Source organism: Anastrepha obliqua, chromosome 6 (assembly GCF_027943255.1).
Source record: "Anastrepha obliqua isolate idAnaObli1 chromosome 6, idAnaObli1_1.0, whole genome shotgun sequence".
Lineage (NCBI taxonomy): Eukaryota > Metazoa > Arthropoda > Insecta > Diptera > Tephritidae > Anastrepha > Anastrepha obliqua.
The window spans coordinates 45988215-46004104 of NC_072897.1; the positions used below are offsets into that span (position 1 = coordinate 45988215).

At 37.2% G+C, this 15890-nt stretch overlaps 1 protein-coding gene and 1 pseudogene across 1 annotated transcript; both read right to left on the reverse strand.

Moving 5' to 3' along the window:
- Positions 1-2458: 2458 nt before the first annotated feature.
- LOC129250455 (tigger transposable element-derived protein 4-like) lies at positions 2459-4144 on the reverse strand. The gene is made up of 2 exons (XM_054890078.1): positions 3731-4144; positions 2459-3668 (listed from the first exon to the last, which is right to left on the reverse strand). The coding sequence occupies exons 1-2, from the start codon at positions 4111-4113 to the stop codon at positions 2459-2461; spliced, it is 1593 nt and encodes a 530-aa protein (XP_054746053.1). The 5' UTR covers positions 4114-4144.
- Positions 4145-7112: 2968 nt separating this feature from the next.
- On the reverse strand, positions 7113-9360 carry LOC129250456 (putative nuclease HARBI1; annotated as a pseudogene).
- Positions 9361-15890: the final 6530 nt, after the last annotated feature.

The window sequence follows — 15890 nt, forward strand, 5'->3', positions numbered from 1 at the left end:
ATTGTGAGTTATTTCAATTTGGCCTGCTATCGAATTTGCGAAAAAGGGTTTTTCGTTGGGGATGGGTTTTGCTACGAGCTGCGGTTGGATATAATTTTTACTTGATCCCGTGTCTATTAAAATTTTTAAAAAATCGCCGTTCTTCGTTTTAAATTCGATGTAAGGTAACGAAGAACTCTTCATCCTAAAAAATTTACGTCAATATAGTCTTCACGGTCTTCAAAATATTCCTGAGGTTGTTGGTCGTATGATGTGTCCGTCATATGGTATTCGTCAAAGTCCGAAGTATATTCTGTCCTGTATTTCTGGTCGTCTTGGGCGCATTTCGGTTCTTCTACTCCTGCTCTGATATGGAAGTTCCTCTGTTGTTTGAGGGGTACTTGGTGAGAAAAGTTTGATGGCCTTTTCTCAGTTGGTCTGTTAAAAGTAGGTTTATTTATATAGTTCACGTTCCTACTATGGATAGAACGGTCGATGTCCATTGGCTCTGGACGGGGTTGTGGCTTCGGAGCAACTGGTCTGAATGGCTGCGCTTGACGGTTGTTTTGCCAAGGTTGTTGAAAAATTCGGTTTTGTTGGGGAGTCTGTTGATAGTTTCTGGGTGGTTGTTGGTAATATTGAGGAGGTTGTTGGTATTGTGGCTGTGCGCGTGGTCCTGGAATGTATGCGAGTTGTGGGAAGAATGGCTGGGGTTTGCCAAGGTGTCTCCTTGGTGGAAGTAGTGGTGGGTTTACATTAAACCTTCGCATGGCGCTTGGTTGAGTAAATACGTAGCTGCTGCGAGCAACTTGGTTTTCCAATTTAAGACACAAGTGTAGTGCCTGAGGAAGATCCTCGGGTTCTTTCATTCCCAGGAGTCTAGGGAGGTCTCCTTTGAGTCCTCGTATAAAAGTATCTAAGGCTTTATGCCTGTAAGTCTGCGTCAGCAGTGTCAAGGATTCTTGGCTCATTTCGAGGCTAGTCAACTTATTGAGAATGAGGGATAAGTGAATGTAAACGTTTTGGTAGAATTCTTGTATAGTCCCGTTTCCTTGAATTAGGGACGTCAGCTGACATTCAAGAGTTGTGATATCTCTTTTGTCAGCGTAGTGTAGAGTAAGGCATCTGGATATTGCCTTCCAGTCTAGGGGAGTGCTGTACGACTCCAATGCGATGTCGGCATTACCAACAATTTTGTTCCGCACAACGGACAGGATTCCGTAGTATTTTGAAGTACCTCTAAGGGATTCGTAAATTTTTAAAACTCTGTCTACACTCTTCTTCCAGGAGCTGAATTCTCCTGGATTCCCATTAAATTCTCGCAGGCTACGGACTATGTCCGGTATTTTATCTAAGTCGGAAAGTTGTCCGCGATGTTCTGGTCTTATCGTCTCGTCCGTGGCATTTGTTAATTCAGAATTTGGGTTTAGTCGTCCTTCTTCCCTAATTACCCTAGTCACAATGGAGGTGATTAATTGCTCTAACTCAGGATTGCCGCTCGAAGCTGGTCTGTCCGGATTAGAAGCAGATGGACGGGGTGTTTGGGAAGATGGGTTTCCAAGGATGCTTGGTCTAATCATTTTTTAAATTTTTATTTTTTCCTATTTTTTCCTACATAAAATTTTCCTTGGTTATTTAAAAAAAATTGTTTAGCTTGTTTTAAATCCTAGGAATTATTCAATAGGTTTTATTTTTATTCTTTATTTGTTATTATTTGATATTTATGTAACCTCTTCTGGGAAGAGGGCCCTTTATACTCCGGAGGGTCCGTATAAGGATTCGCGGAATTAGGGTTATGTTATAAGTTGGAGGATCTCTTAAGTGCCTCAACTTTGTTATATTTTGTTATGGTTTTACAATCTGTTATAGCTTTATTTTTCTTATCCTTATTTTATTTAAAAACTTTCCTAATACTAGGATTTCCCACAATCACTATTAATTCGATTAATTTCTTTATTTTTTAAAACTTAATTTCAAAGGTTAAGTTAATCCATTTAAAATTTTATTTTTCTCGCTTAATCACTATAACTCCTTTTTCAAAAAGGTCAATTTAATTATTTTTCATCTTTTTTAATAAAAATTTTCTTAATACACTTTTCTTTTAAATATTTGTTTCTAATATTTTTCCTATTTTGAAATACTTTACTTTACTATTGGCTGTACACGCAGTTTTTATTTTTTCCACTTCTTTTAAATACAGTCGAACTTCGATAACTCGAACTATGACATGCCACAAAAAAAAATCGAGCTATCAAGATTTCGAGTTATCAAATATAACATACATATGTACATACATACATAAAAATCCATAAAAAAAATAAAACCTGATGGAAAAATAAAACAATCCATAAATCTCAAGGGGTAGCAAACAATTTTATTGATAAAACAGTACATGTTTCAAATTATGTATAGTTGCTATATAATATTTTAAAATTATATATACATAATTAATAACATTGTATGAATAGATGTATAGCTTTCATTCGTTTAAAGTAAAAAAGTCAGTTATTTGGGATTGACGAGAGGATTTTTTATTCTGATCTTCAAAAAAAGCTTCAATATTATTTAAACCATTGTACAGAAAATCGGTTGTATGTTCATTGGTTTTTAAATATGACCGCAAAATCTTGAACGAATTTTCAACTAGCTCGTTTGAAACTGGTTGCAGCATATCATCTTGCAAATCATCTTCTATATCACTTTCGCTATCATGCTCAAATTCGGATTTAGGGACCAATAGCTCTACAATATCTTCATCTGTGGGAAACTCTGAAGTAACAATATCGTCATCCACATGCATAAAATCATTAAAGGTGACACCTTCTGTACCTTTGATATTTTGCCAAGCTTCATATTCATTCTGCAGTTGAATTTCTTCCTTACTCTTTTCTTTTATGCGTTCGCTTTTGAAAACCAAAGGAATATCATCTTCTTCCTGCCATTCAAAATATTGACCGAAGCCGGCTTTTCTAAAACAATTAGAGATGGTTTGAGGCTTAACATCGATATTCCATGCATTAGTTATTTCATCAACACAGTCCATTAATGTAATGTTAAGATTTTTGTTTACTTCAAAGCATTTTATAGTATTTTTTAAAATTCTGCGACGATAATGACATTTTAAATTTTGTATGACACCTTGATCGAGTGGTTGTAATTTTGATGTCATATTCGGGGGAAAAAATGCAAGTTTGATAAACTTTAATCTCTGTTGGATGTCTTTAGGATGGGCTGGGCAGTTGTCAATAAAAAGTACAATATTTCTTCCGGCTTTTCCAAATTGTTTGTCTAAGTTAAGAAGCCATTCTTCAAAAAAAGCTCTCGTCATCCACGCTTTTGAATTTGCTTTATAGTCGAGAGGTAACCATTTAACACCTCTAAAACAGCGGGGTTGATTACTTTTACCTATCAAGAGTAATTTCAATTTTTCTGATCCATCCATGTTTGCGGCAATCATCAACGTAACTCTCTGTTTACTGTGCTTTCCTTCATGGCATTTCTGGTTTTTAAGAGTTAAGGTGTTATCTGGAAGACATTTAAAGAATAAGCCCGTCTCGTCTGCATTGAATACGTCCCGTGCTTGATAACCTTCTAATAAATAAGGTAAAACATCACGTTGCCATTTCATACAGTCTTCTTCGCTTACATCATTACTCTCACCACACGCCTTTTTATGACATATACCAGATCTTAGAAAAAAAAAAGTAACTTTAGGTGCCAGCTTGCACATTTATTTTATGAATGTACATACCTTCGTTTCCAATTATCGAGCCAACCAGTGCTTGCCTTGAAATTCGGTTGTTCTAATTTTTGACTAAATTCCAATGCTTTTTCTTTAAGTAATCCTCCGGATATAGGCAAATTCCGTGTTCTTGCCGATTTAAACCATTCTAAAACTGCTTTGTCCACATTTACGTATGTTGGCTTTTTTAGTCTCTTTGAACTCCCACTTGCACCACCACTTTCGATTGCAGTAATAACCGTTTGTTTATTTTTTAAAATAGTTGACACTGTATTTGCCGGAATAGCATACTTTACAGCTACATCTTTTTTTCGCGCACCCATTTCTACTTCCTTTATTAGTTTAAATTTTTCATCAATAGATAAAGTTTTTAAACAACGTTTTGAAGACATGTCAACAGAGTTTATTTTCGCGTAAGAACTACTAATAAAATACCTGTGGACTTAAACAGTGCCGCAACCCAACTGCTGACATCTGTTTTTGCTATAAAATAAGCAACACGTAATAAGGGGATTCCCCCGGAAATTCGACTTACCAAAGCTGGCGCCAAATATTCTGTTCGAGTTATCAAGATATTCGAGTAATAGAAGTTCGAGTTATCAAGTAAAAATAACACACAATTCTCACTCTAAACGCTATTGCCCAGCAGTTTGGTTCGAGATATCAAATATTCGAGATATCGAAGTTCGACTTATTGAGGTTCGACTGTATTTTGTAATACTTAATAACTATTCTTACGTAATAAACAGGATCCTTGGTGACATCCTAGATGATATCCTTGGTGACAGGCGGCTAGTACTCAGTACTTCCTTTTTGCTCGCGCTACTGGGGGGCCTCGTTTCCTGTACCTGACCGGTTCCGCTTTTTTTGATGGCGGCACTGCAGCTAATTTTTTGTAAGGTGGCTGGCCGCAACCAAACGTGTGTGTATTTCACCTAATTAAACGTCGTGGTACACTATTAGTTTTCATGCGTATTAATTTTCGATTTAACACTGATTAAACGTCGCGGTACACTACGCGTATTAATTTTCGGTTTAATACTTTTCACTTTTCGCGGAATTTAAACCGGTCCCTGCTCGGGCGCCAGTTAAATTTTCATTTATTTATTTGAGTTTTTAAAAATATTGCGTGGACAGGAGTCCACGTCTTTTCTGTTTATTGTTCACTTAAAAACTAAATTTTCAAAATATTCTTACTTCTATATTACAACTAGATTTTGGCCAGGTCACGTTGCATCTGCATGTGCTGGGAAAATTCCTAAGTTTAGGAAATGCACGGTCAGCGCTTTATTCCTGCGCGTGTGGTGTCGTTTACCCGTGAGACGCAACTTTGTGATATGTTCACAATATGATACATGATATGATATGATATGATACAAACATTTTCAACGCTGAATGTGTTAACTTATGTATATATACAGATTAATATACGCAGATGCCACGACAAAAATTTACGGTTCGCCAAATATTTTTGTTTTCAAGAAAAATAGGCTTATGAACCGCTCAGAAGCGTGAGGGAAGATGTGCAAAAACGTCAGTTATTTACGGCGCATTCTCTCTGAAAGCCCGCCATTTTGCCTATCAACAGTTCATCATCCCTTGATGTGTGAATGCTGCCTAGTTTTGAAACATGCTTATGGGGGCGCTCTCACTCAAAATCAAAGAGTTTCGCATCTTATTATTTATGGCATTCTTTTTCTATATAGGAGACAAACACATCATTGCTCGCCTCTATAGCTCGTCGCGATGCCCTTCCTTTTCTTTTCACCCGACCGACCGCACCAATACGTATGTTTGCCGCAAATTGAGTGATTGTGACTCTTATACCCGAATTCTGTAAGTGAATCTCATCTCAAGTCACTAAAATTGAGATTATAAATTAGTGACTCTCTTTGTGACTTGAGACGATTTTCCTATTCAGTAAGGGAAAGTCACAAGAATTTCACCAAATATCATGGTGAAAATAAATAGAGACAGTCAGCTGAGGGCACGTATCGGCTAGAGATAGTCAAAAAGTTTAGCAAAAATTCACTTATCGATTCCATATGTAATGGAATTTTTTAAACTCATTTATCAAGCGAAATTCTTCATCAAAAACATAAAGAATATGAATATTACTAAACTCATACAAAATAACGGTTTTAACTTCTGTTTTATAAACCTTTTACCTGAATCGGTTTACCGGTTTATCAACAATTCAATTGAGACAAACCAAATTAGTAATCGATAAATGTTGAAATGCATCTTTATATACAATCCGCTAAAATGAACGAGCTGGGTAAGTTGTAAAATAAAAGAAATTTCCTGATTTCTTTTAAAATGTGTATTATTTTTTTTACAGATATACATTGCAAAACAAAGCGGACAAGCAAGGAGCAATTCGATTGCTATCTTGCTTTTGTTAGGAGCCATCCGGAGATCAAGCTCCACAAAAACGATCCAACGTGCCCAAAAAGAATTGAGGAGCTGTGGTAGGAGATCGCAGAGCAGCTTAACGCTCTTAAATGCCCGAAACGATCAGCGGCTAAATGGAAAGATATATGTTTTTAATATACCAAACAAATTGCTTAATAAAATATTTATTTTACAGTCGCTAAACCATTGGAAAAACCAAGTTCGAAGCAGAGCTAGGAAGTCAAAGGCTGATCGACTAGTGACAAGTGGAGGTCACCGGTTGCAAGAGGAGTTGACAGAGAGGGAGAATCTCGCTTTGGAAACCCTCGGGTCAGTCGTCGTCGACGGAATGCCAGATATTCCAAATATTGAGGCCGAGGTAAATAGACGTGTACATATATATATATATATATAAATATATATGGGGCATTCTTCGCCAACCGGACACCCCCATCTGCCCAGAACAGTTTTTGACATGACAAATTAAAGTACGTGACATAAGCTTTTATTTCGGCATAGGGAAAAATTTTTTTTATAAAAACTGTTCTGGGCAGATGGGGGTGTCCGGTTGGCGAAGAATGCCCCATATACATATATGTGTTCATTTCAATAATGAACATTTTTGAATTGAAAAAATTTGCACATTAATAACTTAACTACTTTTTAATTTTTCAGAGCGAAATAGTAATTACAAACGACCCCGTGACTCCTTCTGTGGAATCAATCGACGAATCAGTTAACAGTCCACGACCTTCATCTCGCCGCAAAACAGATTCGGATGAGTTAATCAAAAGCATGATTAAATCTATGAACGAAAGGATTAAGGAAGAGAGAAAATTCAGAGAGCGATGTCTTAACTGCATGGAACAGTTTTGTGACTCCATGAACAACGTGGCCAATGCTATCCTAGCTTTATCGCAAGCCATTGTCAATAAAGATTGAAGAAGTTTATATATGTTATGTTATATTTCATTGAATTTTATTTTTTACAAAAGTTTTAAGGTGTAAGTGCGTTCATGCAATTTTGCCGCGCCCTTCTGCCTTCAGAATAATATTCTGTTGACCTTATTGGTTCACTATTTTCATCATTCGATGGGTCTTCTGGTGGGATGGCCACGTTTTTGCAGTATATTGTGGAATATTACACATGTATAGATGATAGCTGCCGCATTTTTGTGCGAATATCTAAGAACGCGCTCATTGGATAGAAACCGAAATCGTGATTTCAGGACTCCAAAGGCACGCTCAATTGTGTTCTTTGCTTTTATATGTGTTTTATTCAAAATCTCTTCGCTAGCGGAAGAAGGTGTTGCTATTGGTGTTAGTAGCCATGGCTCCAAATGATAACCTGAATCACCTAAAAGCCATTTAAATGCTCCCAAAATGTGTTCCCTGATGAGTTTGATTCTCACCGGCGAAGTTGTCCATATACCGGCGTCATGACAAGATCCTGGGAATCGTACATTGACGTTTTGAAAAATTAGTTCGTCGTTGCAAATCTAGGAATGGGGTTATTAGTTATAAACATTACAAAAGGTTGATAAACCAGTATTTATTTTTTATAAATTCACGGCTTTAACATTAATGCTGTAGTATCCCTTGCGATTCATATACTCATGAGGCTATACTCCAGCGATTAAAGATTGCGGGGAAAGTATTGCAATATGTGTGCAGTCAATAGCACCTATGACGCCTTTTATTCCGAATTTGTTATAGAAGCTGCAAATTTTAAGCCGTTGAAATGGTGCAAATGCATATTTTGTACCATGTTTAAAACTTACCCCCTCTTTATGCTGTTGTAATGCTCCGCCTCATTGGGAAAACTAATTTCAAAGTGTTTGTGTTCCACTACCATTTTTTAAATTGCTCAATACATCTCGACACGCTTGGTTGACTCATTGCCGAGAAGTGGCAGTTTCCTATAACGCTTTGGTAGGAGCCATTTGCCAGAAAATATAGTACTGAAGCAAACTGAAAGTAATATGTGGGTAAGACTCCGTCAGAAAATATGAGATTTGCAAGTGGTCTTTCGATTTCTTTGAAACTTTGGGAAATATTAGTTCTAGGTAAGATACATTCGAACCTAAAAGGATTTTGAAAAATTTTCAAAATTGAGTCATCTACGCCATGTTGAAAATCGGGACCGTGTTTTTTTCAAAAATCAATATTTCTTGAACCATTGGATGGATTTCAATGCAATTTACAGACAATACAGAAACAAATAAGTAGTTTAAATTAGTATTATGTTAAAAAAAAAATTTCGAAATTTTGACCAAAAAAAAGTCAAAAAAAAATTTTTTAATCAATTTTTAGTTGATTTGGCCAGTTTTTTAGATTTTCTGTTATACACGTAACGATTCCTTATGATTTAACCTTTATTTTGAAAAAAAAAAAAAAATTTCATGGTGTCTATAATAGTTCTCGAGATATTGCAATTTTAGTGGAAGCGCGCACCGTGAAGTTCGCGGTTACGCAGCGCGGGAGTAGAAAAACGCGCACAGACCTGCAGCAGTCTGCTCCAGTCACTTCATACAGGAACACATAACGCAGCGCGAACCGTGCGTGCGCGCTTCCACTAAAATCGCAATATCTCGAGGACTATTATAGACACCATAAACATTTTTTTTTCAAAATAAAGGTTAAATCATAAGGAATCGTTACGTGTATAACAAAAAATCTAAAAAACTGGCCAAATCAACTAAAAATTGATTCAAAAAATTTTTTTGACTTTTTTTTGGTCAAAATTTCGAAATTTTTTTTTTAACATAATACTAATTTAAACTACTTATTTGTTTCTATATTGTCTGTAAATTGCATTGAAATCCATCCAACGGTTCAAGAAATATTGATTTTTGAAAAAAACACGGTCCCGATTTTCAACATGGCGTAGATGACTCAATTTTGAAAATTTTTCAAAATCCTTTTAGGCTCGAATGTATCTTACCTAGAACTAATATTTCCCAAAGTTTCAAAGAAATCGAAAGACCACTTGCAAATCTCATATTTTCTGACGGAGTCTTACCCATGTTGTAATCCATACCTATATATTTTTATTAATATATCAAGCCCACACGAAGCTCAAATGGAATTCTCGAATTCCGCTCAAACTTGTCAAGTTGTTTGAGATCTTGAATAAGTTCCCAGCAGAAGGATTTCGGGAATTTTAAAAACGTCCTGAAAACGTCTTCTTCCAGAAGGAATGGGTCTTCCGTGCTGCGTAAACTTGCCAGAATCCGTCTACGCATGTTTCTAAAACGTCAATAAATACACAATTATTCGTGTTCTTAAGAAATTTTTACCCAAAACATATTACTTCGCTTCATTTTCGCGTTTTTTTTTTGCAATATATATAAAATAATTAATTCCTCTTCCATATTTTTTGTTTTGTGAGCTGCTCAGAAGTAGATCACTAATTAGTGACTTTTTTTTGAGACTAATGACGTGAGATTGCTTACTGAATTGCAACTAGTCTCAAAATCAAATTTCACCACGAAAAGTCTCAATTAGTGACTTGAGACTGCTTACAGAATTCGGGCATTATTCTTACACAATGCTTCAATCTTAGATGTAAATTTTTGTCAGCGTTGAGAAAAATTGGCATACACGTATGGGCGGCTCGTTTTATGAATGAAAGTACTTTGCTCTTATGCAGGCCACAAACGGAAAACAAATCCAAATCTGAGCTGGCCTTCTGCCAGAAGGTGGTCTAGTTTCAAGTGGCTGTTGAGTTTACAGAATTTAAATGTTAACGCTGGGTCCGATTGAGCTGGTTTTCTGCATAGTTGGTGGCCCATATAATTGCGTACCACTTTGCAGAAGCGTTTTGCTGTGAGTTGTCAATTTGGGCAATCATATTTCGATCGCTATATGCGCTGTTGCAATCGTATTTCTAGCAAAGAGTGCGGTATTGATTTCTTTTGACTCCTGATCTGAATCAACTTGGTGCAGATATTTTATAATAGGTTTCGAGTGACATGTGTGCGTTCTGATCGTATTTCCTATGACTAACGCGTGTGTAGCGACTCGGTGAAATAACGGTACATCAAATCATCTAAGCAAACGAAGCGGAAACATAGAGATATTTCAAAACACTTTCGTGGCAGCTGTTTTTGTTATTTTATCTCTGCAAATTTTGGTAAAGAACGAAGTCAGTTAATGATTATTTACAAACAAGAAATGTTCCCGAGGTTCTTGTGACTAGGTTTGGAGTACATATTGAATCACATTCAGATAAAGGATGATACTACCGACCAATCACCCGGAAGAAGCATCTTTAGAAGAGATTTAAGGCTTACGGGTGATAAAGCGTTCGGAAAGCTGTCGCCCCTGAAATGGAGGAAGATAGAAATTGGGAAACACTGCAGGGTGACATGGATGAATTACACCATCATGTCAGTTAACGAGTACAGCCCTAAAACTTGATACCATTACGTTAAATAATCATTGTGGTAGTGATTACTACTCTATTGCAAAGATTTTGCATGCTATGCCAATCAACAATGCTAAGCCAATCACCGCAATTACCCAAGTATTTAACAAAGCAAATTGGGAAAGTGTTGAATGCATATATTTTAAGCTCCCTGGCGGATCGTGAGGCACTAAAATTATAAGTAGTGCAGCGCATATTAGGTGCGCAACTAAGTTCCCGCTGTTTCTCAATAGATTCCGCTAGCAGTGTGTGCTAGTCAATTCTGACATAACCTGAACGTCATAAACTGCTTCGTCACTTCGATTTTGTTTGGTATCATCTACTTTTGGTTTTGTAAAAATATCTGATTTTGTGCCGAATAATCGTCATTTGCGGAAAGTGTTGATTTTTCTCTTTCATTCGAAAAACACGGCGGCTGAATCGCATCGAGAACTACAAAAAGTTGATAGAGATGCTGCTTTTAGTGAAACAACATGCCGAGATTAGTTCTGTCGCTTCAAAGACGCTGATTTGAATGTTGACAACCATCCGCGTGAAGGAAAGCCAAAAACTTTCAAAGACGCTGAATTGGAGGCTATGCTCAATGAGGATCCGTGCCAAACGCAAAAAAAGCGTGCTTTAGTATTAGGAGTTACCCGCCAATCCACTTGCAAGCGATTTCATGCTTTGGGAATGATTAAGAAACAGGGGACTTGGGCTCCTTATGAGTTAAATCCAAGAGATGTTGAACGTCGTTTTTTCGCCTGTGAACAACTGCTCCAGCGGCAAAAACGGAAGGGGTTTCTTTATCGCATCATGACGGGTGATGAAAAATGAATTCATTACAGCAGTCCAAAGAAAAGAAAGTCATGGAGACTACCTGGTCATGCTTCTATGTCGTCGCCTCGGCCGAATATTCCTGCTGCGAAGGTTATGCTATTTATTTGGTGGGATCAAGTTGGTGTTATTTATTATGAACTGTTAAAACCAAGCGAAACAATCACTGGGGATTGGTATCGACTTCAATTGATGCGATTGAGCACTGCGCGAGAGGCATGAAAAAGTTATTCTACAGCATGACAACGCAGGCCTCACTTTGCCAAACCTGTTAAAACCTAGCTAGAAACACTGAAATGGAAAATCCTACCCCACCTGCCATATTCTTCAGATATTGCGCCGTCCGATTATCACCTGTTCCGATCGGTGGCACATGGTACAGTTTTACCGTGACGGTATACGAGATCTACCAGAATGATGGGAAAAGGTAATAGCCAGCGATGAACAATACTTTCAATGATTTAATTGTAACCATTTTTTCAGAATAAAGTTGTATTTTCATAAAAAAAGGGCGAGAACTTAGTTGCGCACCTAATACATACAGTTGCGGACAAAACTCCGTACGACCCTTTTTTCTTAATTTCTCCCGATCTAAAGCATTTAAAAGAAATGTAATGATGCAGTTTTGTTTTAAGCCTAATTATATAACAAATGTAAAAAAAAGGCACTGACAAAAGTGTACATACGAACTTAGAACATAAGAATTATCTAGGAAAACTGATTAAACTTGTGGAAATGAATATTTTGTTGTGCCACCACCAGCAAGAGACCTCGCAGTGATACAATATAATAGACAAAATTATGAAATCTTATGAGCGCATGGAAAATATTTATATATAACGAATTAGAAACGAAGTAAAATCGATACTTTCCGAAGTAAAATCGACATAATAACCACTATATGCCACATTTTGAATACTTTTCCACCACCAACCAAACCAAGGGTGATCAGATTGAAGGTATTTGTTCCAATGGGGTTTTGACAGAGGTCAACGATGAGACCAGCGATGAGGTCCATTTTTGGCTTAATGGCTACATTAGTAAGCAAAATTGCCGTATTTGGGCTGAAGAGCAATCCGATGCCATTCAAGAACTGCCATTACATCCATTGAAAACAACCGTGTGGTGCGACCTATGGGCTAGAGGAATCATCGGCCCATATCTTTTCAAAGACGACGCTGGGGCCAATATAACAGTAAATGGCGAACGCTATCGCGCTATGATAAAAGACTTTTTGATGCCGGAATTTGAAGCCCCTGCTCTCCATAACAAGACGGCACTACTTGCCATCCTTGTCATAAAAAAGAGCCTTATAAAAAAGCATATGTCCTTCGGAGCCGGCTTAAAACTGTTCCTCTATTGTTTGGAACAAGATCAAGACGCTCACCATACATTGGAGGAGGAACTCGACCAGACACCCAAAAGGGTGTAAACACGTACTTGTCTAAGCAAATGTAACACTAATTATGACGCATAGTAGGACAACACCTATTTTGATAAATTCACACTACTTCCAGCGGTATTATATAACTGTAAAATTTTGAACGCAAATAATGTATATTAACATACAAAAAGTAATAAAAGGTTAAGCTCAAAGAACATCGCTGCGAACTGGGTTTTTATGCTATTTTCTTTCTGACTGATGCAGTGGTTTTTATACTCGATTGTACAGAAATATCTTTTTAATACTGTCGAGTAAAAAATATTTAAAAACATCTGCATTTTACCGTTAAAAGTATCGAAATTCGTGTTCCTAATTTCCACTATTTCATCAAAGTCGATTGCCTTGAAATGCAAGTTTATGAAACTGTACGATCTCAAATTTTATGTGGTTGGCTGTTTAAAGTTGGCACGCCCGTCGCATTTTAAGAAAGATGTGGCGGTTAATTCTTCTTATGTAAAGTTTGTTTTTTGTGTGAAAAACTTTCTGCTTTCTTTGTTTGTTTTGCTACTACATGTTATTCTGTTTGCATTGAAAAGTAATAAAATCTAAATCTTGATCCCGCTCTATACAGCCAACTTAGCACAAGTATATAAAACGTTTATCTTTATGTAAGTGTAGATAGTGAGCATTTGTTCAGTCTCACAGGCCAGCTCAAAAGAAATTTATTTAACTTTAAATCATCTTTAGTATTAAGAATATCTGCATTCTTATAAATTTATTGAATAACATATTTCGTTCCTCAGTAATTTGACAAAGAGCAGGCTGAATTTCTATATCATGCTTTCTACTAAACATTTTGCCCGACCGATAACTGGAAAGTTTTTAGATCTATGCTGTATTCCGTTTAAAAAAAATGTTGTAGTATATACCCATTATTTGCGGCCGCCGTAGCCGAATGGGTTGGTGCGTGACTACCATTCGGAATTCACAGAGAGAACGTAGGTTCAAATCTCGGTGAAACACCAAAATTAAGAAAAACATTTTTCTAATAGCGGTCGCCCCTCGGCAGGCAATGGCAAACCTCCATGAAAAAGCTCCTCATAAAAATATCTGCCGTTCGGAGTCGGCTTAAAACTGTGGGTCCCTCCATTTGTGGAACAACGTCAAGACGTACACCACAAATAGGAGGAGGAGCTCGGCCAAACACCCAAAAAGGGTGTACGCGCCAATTATATGTATCCATTAGTGACTACCGGAATGTACCACATTTTTTAATGCAAAAAGTTCCAGAAAATGCGTTTAATAAATGTTGGGTAATCAGTAAATTAATCGAAATTGCCTCTTTAGAATGGATTTTTTGAAGTAGATTAAAGTATTAACGATTACAAAAACAGCGATCACTTAATCAATTTTACTTTACTTTCCACACACTAATTTGCAGAGAACGTTAATGATATAAAGAAGTTTCACGAGCTACGAATAGTGTGAATCGTCAAGAATTGCTCTCAGGTTTTGGCTTCTGTATGAAATCAAATTGACTAATGGCCGATGTCATTTTGCAAGGCATTTGAATGCCCTTAAATACTTTGAAAAACAAAATTTATTTATCCACAGTTTACTACTGGGAGAATCTGCATTTTCTAGATTGTATTGTTTAAAACTTTGAACTTTAAAATATATTATTTAAAATAAAAACCTATATGCGTATGTATATGGGACAACTAAGCAAACGTTCAGAATCGGCGAGAACAGTTTCAACTACATACTGCACAGTACAGCAAACACAAATTCATTCATAAGTTCGAGCTCATATGTCCTTTGCTCCTAGGACTTTCAGGCATAAAACGAGCCGCCCATATGCCAATTTTTCTCAACGATGACAAAATTCTATATCTAAGTTTTCTTCATCACTGGCAACCATTGGCAAACAGTTGGATACTCAAATGGTCAATACTCGAATATTTCTTATAGAAATTTTTGCCAATATATGGTGAACCGTGAATTTTTGTCATGTCGAATGTCCGCGGTTCCGTATATATAGTACATATGTTTCCACCCATATATATAAGTTAACTTAGGATAAGCCAACACCACCCAAGTGGCCTTTAATACGACTACCCATAAAAAAAATAGCGGCTTTTTTTAGATCTGCACTGAAACACTCAAGAAGCAGTTGGAAAACCCAATAGAACCCAGTAGAAGAAGTTGGAAATCTCAATACCACATAAGTCGTGGGGAATACGATCACAACGCACATATGTCACCCGAAAGCAAAGTGGTACCCATGGAAATAAGCCATAACAACAAATCCAGTTTCAGCACAGTATTAGTTTTAGTATAGATATTGTGAAAAATGTAAAATCTTTGGTCATGCTTTATTTAATTTTGAATAAAAGCGATTGATACCGCGATCCAAAAATAAAAACCACTGCGTTTTTACTAAATTGTATGCAAATGCGTGACAGGACAGGTGACATCACTGTCCTTCAAGAGATTCGATAGACGGGGCAAGGCAGGAAAAACTTAGGACCTTGCGACGTCTACTACAGCTGCCATGTAAAGGAGCGCAAATTTGGTGTTGGATTTGTTGTGGGAGAGAGACTTCGTCACCAAGTACTGTCGTTTACTCCGGTGGAAGAGCGTCTCGCAATAATACGCATCAAGGCGCAATGATAGTCTACAGTACCAGATTCCAGCGTAAGAAAATACACCAAGCTAGGTTACTATCTCCTGATCAAAAAACGCGAAACCAAATCGATCATATTGTAATAGATGGAAGACACGCTTCTAGTGTTTTAGATGTACGTACGATCCGAGGACCCAACATCGACTCAGATCATTACCTCCAATCATTACCAAACTGCGCATTCTACTCGTACCTATGCAAAGAATGTTCAACATCAAAAAGCTGCAATCAAAACAGACAGCCAGAAGATTCGCCACTCGACTCCTACTCCTACTCTCAGTGAGAACTGCCTAACAATCCGGCATGCACGAGCAATGGAGCAACATTTCTCGTACTCTACGTATCGCCGCTGAAGAAGAACTCGGATTCCGGTGAGGAATGTCATGCTGCAGCAGAAAGAAAAGATGCTGCTTATAGAGCCTCGCTGCGATCGGGAGCAACGCGAGCCGTGTGGACAACT